The sequence below is a fragment of the Callionymus lyra genome, chromosome 11 (assembly GCF_982586985.1).
Source record: "Callionymus lyra chromosome 11, fCalLyr1.hap1.1, whole genome shotgun sequence".
NCBI classification, from domain to species: domain Eukaryota; kingdom Metazoa; phylum Chordata; class Actinopteri; order Syngnathiformes; family Callionymidae; genus Callionymus; species Callionymus lyra.
The window spans coordinates 22942991-22957414 of NC_141828.1; the positions used below are offsets into that span (position 1 = coordinate 22942991).

At 40.7% G+C, this 14424-nt stretch overlaps 2 protein-coding genes across 2 annotated transcripts; one reads left to right on the forward strand and one right to left on the reverse strand.

The window, feature by feature from the left end:
* Positions 1-1305: 1305 nt before the first annotated feature.
* ikzf5 (IKAROS family zinc finger 5) lies at positions 1306-6747 on the forward strand. Its single transcript, XM_087803021.1, has 4 exons — positions 1306-1584; positions 2326-2481; positions 3869-4042; positions 4230-6747. The coding sequence occupies exons 2-4, from the start codon at positions 2349-2351 to the stop codon at positions 5180-5182; spliced, it is 1260 nt and encodes a 419-aa protein (XP_087659147.1). The 5' UTR covers positions 1306-1584; positions 2326-2348; the 3' UTR covers positions 5183-6747.
* Positions 6748-6895: 148 nt separating this feature from the next.
* Positions 6896-13291, reverse strand: LOC148069651 (uncharacterized). Its single transcript, XM_087803298.1, has 22 exons — positions 13237-13291; positions 13011-13184; positions 12657-12755; positions 12363-12488; positions 12159-12200; positions 11979-12077; positions 11778-11816; positions 11595-11693; positions 11404-11427; positions 11224-11322; positions 11016-11057; positions 10836-10934; positions 10632-10673; positions 10452-10550; positions 10317-10361; positions 10102-10246; positions 9673-9878; positions 8533-8708; positions 8234-8464; positions 8010-8173; positions 7100-7344; positions 6896-7024 (listed from the first exon to the last, which is right to left on the reverse strand). Exons 1-22 carry the CDS (start codon positions 13289-13291, stop codon positions 6978-6980), a joined length of 2397 nt encoding a protein of 798 aa, XP_087659424.1. The 3' UTR covers positions 6896-6977.
* Between the last annotated feature and the right edge of the window lie 1133 nt (positions 13292-14424).

The window sequence follows — 14424 nt, forward strand, 5'->3', positions numbered from 1 at the left end:
GGCGTCCTCGCTCAACTTGACCATTTATCATCTTCTCACCAGTGCTTCTTCAGCAACTTTGACACAAATGGAGCAACTCGATCTTTGCTAAGCACTCACTGGTCAATTATTGATGAGTCAATAGCTTTTGAAAGTAATGCGATTGTTGTGCCTCATTTAGCAACTTACTTGCCTGTAATCGCATGATGAAAGTATGTCGTGTCAGGATCAGCTCAATAACTAACTAAATAACTAACTAGCTGCTGGCAAAGTGAGCCAGCGTCTGTATCTCATCATAACAATGAAATGATCATGGACATGTTTTATTCATCTCGAAATAATTGTATCTTGTGATATTTGTAATCAGAATCAAAAAGACTTTTAATGTCAGTGTTGTAAACACAACTCAGGAATCTGCTGTGGTGATATAAGAGAATATAGAAATGAAATAATGTGAATTAAAAAAAATTAAATTAGTACAATAAATATTGTTAATAAATATATCGTAATAATAAATATCGTTTTAGACTTAGATTGTATCATCTTGTGCTTTCTCTTTATTTCTCTTTGTTCTTGTTCTTATTTTATTTTGATTTATTTCTTATGAAAAATTGCTGTATTTTCTGTGGCTATTGGAAAAAAACAATTTCAAGATCAATAAAGTTTTTACCTTATCTTACCTTACCTTAAAATAAAATAACACAAAATGGCTTATAAATAAGGAATAATTAATAATTTAAATATATATATATTAAATTACATTAAACTAAATTAAAACATGAAAAACGTTAAATATTATTAAATAGTATTCATGGTCAGAAAGCAATGTTTAAACACGCAAAAATACAACTGTCAATAATTTAGAATCGGATTCAGAAAAACTTTTATTGCCAGTGACACCGTTGTTTGTTGTAGTGGCATTAAAGAATATATATATTTTTTAAAGAAATAATACGAATAAAATAAAAAGAGATTAATAAAATACCATACAATACATTTAAATAAAAAAAGAGACATTATCATGTTAGAAATTTAAATAAAATAACTCATTCGTTTGTTTTAGAGAGTCGCAGTAGCAGAAGCTCTCGTGGTCGTTTTACATATAGAGTTTTATTATAATTTAAGAGCATATATTATTATTATTACTATTATAGTAATTAATATATTCGTAATTGCCATTATTGTTATTGTCATAATTATTAACATCGTCATTTATAATATTATTATTGTTGTTGTTGTATTCTTCTGTGTCATGGCGATAACCTCCTCCGGTCCACTAGGTGGCGGTGTTTCGAAGACCGATCACCGCCCAGCCGCGACCCTTTACCTTAACACAGACATTATTGTTTTGGTTCGTCTTTTCTCCAGATTCACATCGCGGCCTTTTAGAAAAAACCTCTTCTTTCACAGCCATTTTTCCCTGTCGTCCACTGACGATGATGGAAAGGCCTCGTCACCGGGACGACGAAGACCGTGTTTATCTCTGAAGCTAATGTTTGCTCTCAGGCTAACACTCGACTCTGGATCAACACTCATGTTCAGTTCGTCTTAAACCCGTTTCCTGAGAAAATAATCCGCTACAAGCAGCTGGATATTGTCTGTGAGGTACGTCGGTGTTAACTATGGACACAAAACGAAATCATTGAGCTTCATCACGTCTTTACGTTGAAAACTGTTGCATTCTTTCACTCCATCCTAATGTCCATCCAAGTGTTACAACATTTTACCTGCTTTGTTTACTTTTAACTAGTCAATATTATTCTGGTTGCATTAAATAGTCACATATAAACAGTTTCAAGCAATAGATAATAATTGTTATTGCTTTTTTTTCAAAGCAAATCTTAATATTTGAGTCACCTAAATGTTCCATATTAGGTGAGAACTGAGAGAAGATCATCTCTACCAGAACTATGAAAGTTTGACAGTTAAAGGGCAACTAATGTGAAAACCCAACTCTTCTGATACACATGTTTCAAATGTTCAAGTCTTTCTCTCCAAGATGCAGTAAGTCTCTCATCATGACCATGTTTTGGTAAAGTTAGTTCTTTATAAATTCTCCTCCTTCTGTTATAACGTAATAACAAGAAGTCACTTGGAGGTGGAGACTTCCTGGATTGATGACGCACAGTGACAAATTCATTGTCGTTTTTTTTTTTTTAAATCAGATGTTTGAATCTTATTACTTTGTCCTACTTTCTCCTCTGCTTGTCAAACATTTAAGAAGTAAAACACATGTTTAGTCTGCCATTTTTGCAAAGTGACGATTAAGGGCAGAGGTTAATATGGATTTATTTATATTGTATTTTGTGTTTTTCGGTTGATCAATTCTCACATTTTGAATTTCAGTGTTGGCCCTTCACATCGTCCTAATGGGGGAAGAGAAGCCCGACACGCTGGACTTCGTCAAGGACTTCCAGGAGTACCTGAGCCAGCAGACGCAGCATGTCAACATGATATCAGGCTCCGTCAGTGGCGTGAAAGAAACGGATGAAATTCCACCAGGTGACACACTTTCCTGCCCTCGTCATTTTGATTGTCAGTTGCTTTGTTTGCTTGATAGATATTGTTAAAAGTGTGTGCGGTTGATCGTTTTGCTACCAAATAAGTTGTAGGGATTTCTGTATAATACCACTTTTCTGTTAGTAAATCCTAAGCTTACTTACTTATTTTTACTAATTCAGATAACCATACTTTGTCAGGGTGTGTATTGGCAAGAATATGGCGATACCTACATGTATGATACAGGGGGAACAATACGATATATTGTGGTACTGTAGGATATATTTGTAGTGTTGTCGAGTACTTGACTCTGGGGTTGCAGAATTTACAGAACATGATTCTTGACAAAGTCGTATATACTTTCATTTGTTTTGAAACCAAAATATGTCCAAACATCAGCTTTAAAAGCTGCTGGAGCGGACTGTATCCTCTCAACCTCAGTCATCGCCTGGATCTGCCAGGATTTCTTTGTTCAATGTCTGCATGGTAAAAAAAATCAAATAAGTTTATTCTAAATACATTTTACGGATCTGTAAACCAAGGAATGGTCGAAAATAAAACAAATGATGCAGAAAACTGACCAGAAGTTTCCTTCAACTGAGAAAAATCTCTAAACTTAGGAAAATGTTGTCACAAGATGATCTGGAGCTTGTAATTCATGCGTTTGTTTGTTCTCGCCTGGACTATTGTAACAGTTTGTTTTCATGTCTTAATAAGAAGGAGCTGTCTCGCCTGCAGTTGATTCAGAACTCTGCAGCGAGAATTCTAACCCGCTCTAGTAGAAGAACTCACATTTCTCCGATGCTTAAAACTCTTCACTGGCTTCCAGTTTCTTTCAGGATCAACTTTAAAATTTTGGTTCTTACTTTCAGATCTATTCATGGTCAGGCTCCTCCTTAAATCACTGATCTGATCCAGCCTTACACCCCAGCTCGGGCTCTGAGGTCTGTGGATCAGAATCTACTTATGGTTCCTGAACAAGGTTCAGGACCAGAGGAGAGAAATCCTTCCAGGCTGTTGCTCCTAAGCTTTGGAACAATCTTCCTCTCTCTCTGTGTTTGATGGATCTACTGACTCCTTCAAGAAACATCTTAAGACGTTTTTATTTGTTCAGGCTTTTCCTTGATTTTCTGGAACTCCTGTTGTGTTATCAGTTTTATCTTGATCTTTAAAGTATATACTTTATTGAATATTGTTTTGATTGTTTAAGCGCTTTGTGACCCTGGTCTGGAAAAGCCCTAACAATAACTACTTACTTACTTAATATAGCTTTTATCCGTCTTGACATCCGAAAGACGAAAGTGTTCACAATCCAGGAAAATTAGATATTATGCATGTTTGTGTCGTACAAAGTTAAAGCATGAACTCCCTCTGATGACCTCTCCTGCAGACTGCAGCCACAACGGACTGGACCATCCACCCGTGGACATGTCCCTGGAGGACGGCTCCGGGATTCTGGTGGACGGTTTTGAGCGAACGTACGACGGCAAACTCAAGTGTCGATACTGCAACTATGCGACCAGAGGGACCGCGCGACTCATCGAGCATATTCGGATTCACACCGGCAAGTGCTTCTGCTGAGATGGTGTCTAACATTGAGACAGAATTAGTTTTTAGTTGATTGATTTTACAGAATTTGATTGGATAAGTTTAATAGGTGAAAATAGGTGAAGACACAAACCCTCCAGTTTCAAATGTGAAAAAATGTGTCATAATTGTTTTGTTAAATCTCTAAAAATTACTTTCAACAGGGGAAAAACCTCACCGCTGCCACCTCTGTCCCTTCGCTTCGGCCTACGAGCGCCACCTGGAGGCGCACATGCGCTCCCACACCGGGGAGAAGCCGTACAAGTGCGAACTCTGTTCCTTCCGCTGCAGCGACCGCAGCAACCTGTCCCACCATCGCCGCAGACGCCACAAGCTCCTGCCGATGAAAGGCGCCCGCTCCCTGTCCCACAAGAAGATGCTGAGCGCCCTGCAGAAGAAGGCCAGCTCGCTGGGCTTCAGCCGCCGCCTCCTCATCAACTACAACCCTCCCTCCATGGCGGCGCTCAAGCCCGAGAGCGGCGGCGGCGGCTACGCCCACGAGCTGCCGCACCTGAACCAGGAGTGCTACGAGAACCAGAGTCAAGGGAGCGAGGAGGGTCTCTCCATCGGTCAGAACCACCAGGACATGGTCATGGACAACCCGCTGAACCAGCTGTCCACGCTGGCGGGACAATTGGCGAGCCTTCCCTCCGAGTCCCAGACCCAAAGTCAACCTCCTCTGTCTCCCGGCGCCGAGTCCATCGTCGACGAGAAACCCTTCCTCATCCAGCAGCCCTACCCGGCCACGGCGCCTGTTGCTGTACCGCCCAACATGACCCACCCCTCCTCTTCGTCGCCCGTGCCCCCGGAGCCCCGCCCCCCTCCACACAGTAACTGCAGCCCCGAAGGCGGAGCTTGCAGCGATCGCACCAGCACCCCCAGCATCTCGAACAGCCAACCCAGCACCCCGCTCCCCGGGCTTTCGGCCCCGAACCTGGACCCTCAGGTGCTGCAGCAGTGTCAGCACTGCGACATCTACTTCTCCGACAACATCCTCTACACCATCCACATGGGTTGCCACGGCTACGAGAACCCGTTCCAGTGCAACATCTGCGGCCACAAGTGCAAGAGCAAGTACGACTTCGCCTGCCACTTCGCCCGCGGGCAGCACAAGTGAAGGGGAGCCGCTCCGGAGAATAGTTTCATCCGTTACTGGTGCCGCCATGTAGCATAGACGTTCAATCAGGTGATTCCATGTGTCGTCGTCTGTGAAATTGTCTGGTGAAAAGTGACGAGTCGTTCTGACAGCCAGAAGGAAAAAGGGGATGACGTCGGTGGACGGTTGGAATGACTTGAACATGAGCAGCAATATTTAGTTTCCATTGACTACTGAAGTATAAACACAGTAACACATTAGAGAAGAATTGTTGCCTCTTGAGAATTATACCATTGTTGTGAGAGAAAAGTTGTTGTTTTAAGTGCTCAAAATGACGAGGCTCATTTAATCATAAGTGTTTTAAACCTGCCTTACTAACTGGACCAAGTTTCTCATGTGTCTGTCTTAAAGGAAGGAAACTGTTTAATTGTCACGAATAAACATGAAGTGCAAGGAATTATTTAAGATGAGCGTTGTGTGTCGGATGATGTCAACAAAATGTCAGACTGAAATGATAGATGACAGATTGTAGTATTTTAAAAGTTAAAAGTTTTTTAGGAGTTTGAGTAAGTCTGATGTGCCTCGTCTTCACTGGTGTCACGGTTATGGCCGGACTAGTCGACAATCACGCTGCAAGACTTTGAGTAACTTTGAAAACTACTAGTTTCTCTTAGTGCTGTGGGTCCAATGTCTGTCTGTGTTTGTGTGAAAGTGTGTCTTTTTGTGCCTCACACACATGTTTGTGTGTCTGTTTATTTATTTGACTTGTAATTGTTTTTGCCTCCAGCAAAATATACTCATACTTTCACTGTTTATGTTGGTTATTGCCTTGTTTTTGTGATCACTCGTCTGTGAATCATTGTGTGCACGTACGTGTGTGAGTTGTGTAAGGGATTGTATGTTGTGTTTGCTTTAAACGTCATTCAGCGCTGTTACTCAAAGTCCTGCGGTGAGTCCGAGACATTGTTTATGTGATGTTATATGGAGAGCCCCCCCCTCACTATCACCATGTTGCTTTGAGTCACCACTTGCCCTCACATTCACCTCTTCATCTGTTGCCTCAGAGCTTCAGATCAAGTGCACATGTTTTTCACGTTGTGTAAGAGATCGGAATCGTCTTAGCTCGGCAGGCTCCGTCAGAAGTAGCATAACACTTGAAGTCTTTCGTCGAGCCAATGTTGTTTCTCTGACTCTAAACTTGTAATCAAAGTGTTGATGTAAGTGTCGTAAAAGAAGCAACTCAACTGTAAAACTGCTATATTTAAAGATTGTTCTTAGTTGCCTATTATCTGGCAACGCCTGTACAGAAATAGTTTTAGAACCTCTTGTTGTCAAGTTCGGTCATGACCGCCTTACTCGGTGTCGTAGGTTCTTCTGGAATGTTCGATCGCTCCTCAATCGTTTCTGGACGATCAAACGTCTGGAATTCCTTTCTTTTATTGAATTTATAAGTGTTTTCTCACTGGACTAACTGCTGCTTTTTAACTGAACAACAGTAAAACCAAGAAGACCCGAGTTTGGGATATGTTTCGCAGGTGTGGCTGAGACACTGAGATCATTTTTTAAATAAAGATTCAAGTGCTTAACGGAGTGACTCATTCGGATACTTGACCCTCAGGTATTGAAGTAGAAATATATATGATGAGAAGTAGAACTTTCCTGCAATGTTTTTAAATACTAAATAAGAGTCCGATGGTGAAAAAGAAACACGTGAACACAGAATGACTTGAATGCTTTTAATTAAAAAGAGGAGGAAAGTAAGAAATCTTGTAGAACGGTTTTGATTCGTGGAATGAAGGATGAATCCCGCCTCGTTTTAAGGCTCCTTTTTCTCACTCCCTTCTTCCTTGGTGTCTTCACCAGCTGTGGACAAAGTTAAAGAGATGAGAATCAGGGTCGGATCTCTTCAGCTCCGACGACGGCCAACACTCGCACAACCTTTCAGCTGGATGGGACCCAGGGTCAGAGTTCGGATCTCATGATTGGACGTCAGTTCTCTCTTCCTTCGTCCGTTGCAGGTCCTGCGACAGGCGGAGTTCCAGTACGGAGCCTGACAGACGAAGACCTTGCACTGCAGGTAGACTGTGTCCGTGGCTCTAAGGAACTGAAAGGCCTGGAACCTGAAGCGGGCGTAGGGTTGCGTGCCGCTCACGTAGGAGTAGTAGGTGCTGTCACGCGTACATCTGAGAAAGAACATAGAAATATTGAACTCTGCTGGTGGAAACATAGGGTTGAAGGAAACAGTTTGGACCAGTTTCAGCAAAACCACTAATGTCTCAATTGTTCATCTGATACAATCATTAAATAAAAATAAAAAAAGCATGTATTAATTATGTATCATCAATTAATCTGTTCATTTTTCACTTGACAGCATACATTTTTCGTCACATAGCTAAAAAAAACTGTTGTTGCTAGTTCCTAACCCTTGTTTTGTCTCTGGGTCAAGGTGACCCAGGGGCCTGAAAACAAAAGTATTTGTTGTATCATCTTGTGTTGTCTCTGGGTTAAGGTGACCAAGGGGCCTGAAAACAAAGGTGTTTGTGGTATCCCTTGTGTTGTCTCTCAACCTCCCTGGCTTCATACATATGCACTGGTGGAGGTCGTTCATCTTGACCCAGAGATAACACAAGGTGATGCCACAAACGCCTTTGTTTTCAGGCCCCTGGGTTACCTTGACCCAGAGATAACACAAGATGATACTACAAACAACTTTGTTTTCAGGCCACTGGGTCACCTTGACCCGGAGACACGAATGTGTGAGCAACAGTGACTGGAACTACAGAACTGCACTCAAATTCATTCTAGTTTTATTTTTGAAAAGAGAAAAAAAGAAGTTCTGCTGACGTACCCGTCGCGGATCAGATAGTAGGCTCTGTTCTGGAAGTCTGTGCGGGAAGGAGAAGCCACGCATGTGTCGATATAGACATGTAGGCTGTTGTTGAGTTGGTGGTCCATGTTGATTTGCACGTACAGGTACTGCCTGAGGCTCACCTCATACGGCCATTGATTCACCTGTTTTCACAACGACAGGTCAGCGTGACTCACTTCAAGTGGAGCTCAGTGTGTGGCCACCTTGTAGTAGAAGCTGCTGGATGTGTAGAAATCCATGCTGGTTTTAAACATCCCACTTCCGATGATGCTGCTGTTCCCATTATGTTTGACCACGTAAAGGATCTGGGAGAACGACTCCTGATTCATGAGGCAGGTGAGGTTCAGCCGGAAGAAGTCCTGCCGTGTGATCTCGCCACCGGGGTTGGGGAAGCCTCGCAGGACGTTGGTGTAGAGCGCGGTGCCGTTCACGAACTGCCGAAGACACCAGACGCTCAGAGGGAGAAAGCACGAGGCTGAACGAATTAGGAGCAAAGATCCACCTTCTGGACGTTGCCACACGTGTCGATGGGGAAGCTGAAGATGACATCGTAGTAGGTTTCCCGAGGTCGACAGGTTTCGTCGTTCAGGAAGAGATTTTCAGCTTCGTAGCCCACGGACTGCAAGTAGCTTTTTCTGAGCGTGACGGTCATTTTGGAGTCGGAGCAGCTGATGGAGCCTGAAGACAGAGACCAAACCCACTGAAAACAGTTTTCGGTTTCTCCAAGCATCCAGGTCTGTCATCACGCATCATAAATCCAGGAAGCCTGCAACTCCAAGGGATATGTTGTATAAACAAATCAGCGGGTTGGAGGAGGAGTGAAGCCATGATTACATGATGATGGATTCTGCTCTCGTAACCTCTTGTCCACCGAGATTTCAGACGGGGGGGGACATTATGAAGTAATAACTTGGGAGCACGGTGGTGCAGTGTTTAGCGGGATCGACTCACTTGCTAGTTCGCTTCCAGGTCTTATGACAGAATAAGGACAATTTCCGAGCTACACTGACATCTGATGTACAATCTAAACAAAATGACTCGTCAATCTAATCAATGGATCAAAGTTTGACTTCTATAAATGCAGATTTCCTATTATTGGCACCAAAAACTTCTACCTACTTCTATTCAATGCAAAAAACTCAAAGTTTCAAAAAAATATAAATTGTTGACACTTAAAGGGACAGTTTCACTCATTTTCTACTCGTCCTCATGTCGATTTAGGGTTGGGATTCTTTTTCAGAGTACTCTGATCTTTTAAGAGTTATAGAAAAAATATTTGTTCATTTTAATGTAGCAACTGGAGCTCAATTGTCTTCATCTTCATCCAAAAAGTCACTTAAAAACATCCAAATAACTCCGTACTGCTCGTCTGTAACGTCCCTCTTGTATTAAAGCCTCGACAAGAAGAATTGTTTGGAAAAAATGTCTAAAAAAGTCTATATTTTTATCTTATTTGTAGCAGAAGCTACAAGCAAACATGCTACACAGACAGAGACACTTCGGGTTAATCTAGCCAGAGCTCCGTGTGCTCACAAAGCTTTGAAGATCACCCACCCCAGTCATCACTAATGCATATTTGGTCAACGAGTCAAGGGCTGCTTCTAAACCTTTTGTTTCAGACAGGCGGCTCGTGTTGTCTCACCTGAGTTGGGAGACAGAGAGTTGTGATACTCTGCTTTGAATCCTCGGGCCACCACTGAACTATCGGTCTTGAAAACCACAGTCATCACGTTGCCAGAGGAGTAAAAGGACCTTAAGGTACTGTTGCAGATCTTCCCAAGATATGGATATCCAGTGGAAGGACCATCATAGACGCTGATGTAGTCGCAGTTACAGCAGTTCTCTAATCTGCAAATAATGACAATCACAATTCATATACAATATGTATATTTTTATTTTTCCTTAAGTAAGTTAAGTATTATTTTTAGACAATTTTCTCAGTATTTTAATTTTTGCATTTATAATATATATATATATATATAATAATATATAACCACTGTTGGTGCTGCTTAAATTATTGATTCTTGATTACATGATGCAAAAAGAAAAAAATAATTAGAAAAGAACTCACTCCACGTAGGTGAACCTCAAGAAAACCCGGTGGTCACTTTGAGCCCTGATCTGCCATTCACAACGTGTCCTGTCGCTGTAGTGGTTTGGGTGGTTCGGGCTGGTGAAAGTTCCACCACCATACAAGGATCCTCCACAGGTTTTCGCTGTATTAAACAGAATTACTGAAATTTGCAGTTAACCCGTAAATGTTTGAAGTTTAATGAGGTATAGTACCTGGCGTTGTCCACCAGGGGTCGTGAGTTGGTGTATAACAGTACCCTACACATTTATTTTAGATTAATATTTCCTTGCATTTCAATAATGTTTAACAGATAATTCAATGATGAAAACTGGAGGTTGGAGACTCACTATTGTAGTCATGGCAACAGTTGCCATAGTATCGACAAGAGCTCGAGCAGGAACAGCTTCCCATGTGATTGCCACAGTTGTAGCGACACGACCGCTGACCTGAGGGTTGACATGTTTCTTTCATTGTTAGAAATATACTGTTGAATCAGGATTATTAGTTTAAAAAGATATATTTCATACCACTGGTCGTAAGAGGTGTAGTAGTCGTTGACGGGCAGTATCCTGCAAAAATGTGTTCATTAGATACATTTGATTTAAAGCCTGGAATCATAACTGTTTTATTTCAATACACATAACAACTTAAATAACTCAATGAAAGAGAAGAGAAAATCTCTAGTTTGAAAAAAGATATTTCCATTGATGAAAACTGAAAAACTGTTGTACTGTTGTAGTCATGGCAACAGTTGCCATAGTATCGACAAGAGCTCGAGCAGGAGCAGCTTCCCATGTGATTGCCACAGTTGTAGCGACACGACCGCTGACCTGAGGGTTGACATGTTTCTTTCAGTGTTAGAAATATACTGTTGAATCAGAATTATTAGTTAAAAAAGATATACATCATACCACTGGTTGGACGAGGCTCATAAGTCGTCGAGGGACAGTAGTCTGCAAAAATGTGTATATTAGATATATTTTATTTAAAGTGTGAAATCATAACTGTTTTATTTTAATACACTTAACAACTTAAATAACTATAAAAGGGAAGAGAAAATCTATCTTTGTAAAAAGATATTTTAAAGACAAAAACTGCAAAACAATTCTTGACACTTACTGTTGTAGTCATGGCAACAGTTGCCATAGTATCGACAAGAGCTCGAGCAGGAACAGCTTCCCATGTGATTGCCACAGTTGTAGCGACACGACCGCTGACCTGAGGGTTGACATGTTTCTTTCATTGTTAGAAATATACTGTTGAATCAGGATTATTAGTTTAAAAAGTTATATTTCATACCACTGGTCGTCGAGGGACAGTAGCCTGCAAAAATGTGTTCATTAGATACATTTTATTTAAAGTGTGAAATCATAACTGTTTTATTTCAACAAACTTAACAACTTAAATAACTATAATAGAAAAGAGAAAATCTATATTTGTAAAAAGATATTTTAAAGACAAAAACTGGAAAAGATAAATTTGACACTTACTGTTGTAGTCATGGCAACAGTTGCCATAGTATCGACAAGAGCTTGAGCAGGAGCAGCTTCCCATGTGATTGCCACAGTTGTAGCGACACGACAGCTGACCTGAGGGTTGACATATTTCTTTCAGTGTGAGAAATATACTGTTGAATCAGCGTTAGTAGTTTAAAAAGATATATTTCATACCACTGGTCGTAGGAGGTGTAGTAGTCGTTGACGGGCAGTATCCTGCAAAAATGTGTTCATTAGATACATTTTATTTAAAGCCTGGAATCATAACTGTTTTATTTCAATACACATAACAACTTAAATAACTCAATGAAAGAGAAGAGAAAATCTCTAGTTTGTAAAAAGATATTTTCATAGATGAAAACTGAAAAACTGTTGTACTGTTGTAGTCATGGCAACAGTTGCCATAGTATCGACAAGAGCTTGAGCAGGAGCAGCTTCCCATGTGATTGCCACAGTTGTAGCGACACGACGGCTGACCTGAGGGTTGACATATTTCTTTCAGTGTGAGAAATATACTGTTGAATCAGCGTTAGTAGTTTAAAAAGATATATTTCATACCACTGGTCGTAGGAGGTGTAGTAGTCGTTGACGGGCAGTATCCTGCAAAAATGTGTTCATTAGATACATTTTATTTAAAGCCTGGAATCATAACTGTTTTATTTCAATACACATAACAACTTAAATAACTCAATGAAAGAGAAGAGAAAATCTCTAGTTTGTAAAAAGATATTTTCATAGATGAAAACTGAAAAACTGTTGTACTGTTGTAGTCATGGCAACAGTTTCCATAGTATCGACAAGAGCTGTCGCAGGAACAGCTTCCCATGTGATTGCCACAGTTGTAGCGACACGACCGCTGAGGCTCATAAGTCGTCGAGGGACAGTATCCTGCAAAAATGTGTTCATTAGAAACCTTTTATTTAAAGTGTGAAATCATAACTGTTTTATTTTAATACACTTAACAACTTAAATAACTATAAAAGAGCAGAGAAAATCTATCATTTGTAAAAAGATATTTTAAAGAAAAAAAAGGGAAAATAATTTTTTGACACTTACTGTTGTAGTCATGGCAACAGTTGCCATAGTTCCAACAATAGCTTTCACAGGAGCAGCCTCCCATGTGATAGCCACAGTTGTAGCGACACGACTGCTGACCTGAAGAGGAAGCGCATGAAAGGATGGAATCAGATGAACGGCCAACTTAAATAATGACTTTGATTTTGATTTAACTTGAAAAGAAAATAGAGAGAGAATAGGATCAAAGTTAACAGTTTACGCCGCATGGAACAACCAGGTTAGGTAGAACTTTATTGATCAACCAATCATCACTTCAAGAAGAAGAATCGTGGATGTTTTACTGTCTCCATATTTTATAATAGCCGTGGCTGTTGTGAATTTAAAGAGAAGTACCTGCGGTCCAGTAGTTGGTCCATTTTGGAGCTTTAGCACCTGACAGAGGAAGATCTTTACCGCCGGACAGAGGAAGATCTTTACCGCCGGACAGAGGAAGATCTTTACCGCCGGAGAGAGGAAGATCTTTACCGCGGGACAGAGGAAGATCTTTACCGTCGGACACAGGAAGATCTTAAAAATGACTGAAGCAAAAACTGAAAAAACGCTGACAAGCAAATTTTACCTTGTTCACTGTGAGCAGTGAGGAGCAGACTGAGGGAGAGCAGAAGATTCAACATGATGAATGTTGTCACCTTTCAATCTGCCTGAATGCTGAGGTGCATTTCCTTTATACAAGACAGGCAACAATAAAGAATGGCGTGTCACCATAATAATCCTGGGAATGCCACAGACGTGGGCCATCATCAAGGTGGTTTATGGTGTTTGAGTTGGAGGATCACAAGGCTCTTGACGTGGGTCGGACAAGGATGAAGATTGTGGTCGGAGATAGGTAAGATCTGCTTTTTTTTCTGAAGTTTAACCACACTTGTTAGAACTACAATGTTCTCACTATACGATCAATTACACTTTATTTTTGTCTCCTATAGCACTAGTATTACTAGTATTACTAGTGCTGTAGGAGACAAAAATGAAGATATCTTTATTTGTTCAGGTGTGTATTCCCCACACAACTGGTGCCACGATTGAAATTGCTGCTCATAGAAACCATGTGAAGGTTGTTCAGAGATTTCTCATGGCAATTTAGATAAGCTCTATTAGAATGCAATGGTTCTGGTAAAGCCTCCAGACTCAATAATGACCAGCCCTAACTAGCAGTTGGTACCTTCTTTCCAGGATGCACTTGTGCCTCAAGGGAAGTCAGATTGGCTACAGCGCTTAGTGACCCTTGGAGTGGAGAATGAAACAAATAAAGAATTATACCAGCGTTATTTTCCATCAATTAAATCCTTGTCTTGTAATCAGTTCATTTATAGTTCAACTAAAGTGTTTATTTAAGTGTGTCTTAAATGCATCTTGTACCTCTATTGTATCATCAGTATGTGTGTGTTTGTACAAAACTCTCTTTTCATTGAAATATTTAGAACTTTGTGACCCTGGTCTCGAAAAGCGCTATATAAATAAATATTACTTACTTACTTACATTAGAAAATGTGCTTAAGCCCCGCCCACTGAAAACACATTTTCTGGAGATTCAATCTTGTTAACTATAACGGCACCCACTCTGCTGTGATTGGTCAAACATCACCGCGCGTCATCGATTCCAAAAGTCTCCAACTCCAAGGGACTCGTTGTATAAACAAAGCGGGCTGCAGGAGGAGTGAAGCCATTATCACGTCACAATGGACTCCGCTCTCGTAACCTCTCATTTTCCCAGATTTCAGACAGGAGAAAAATTAATAAAGTAATAAGT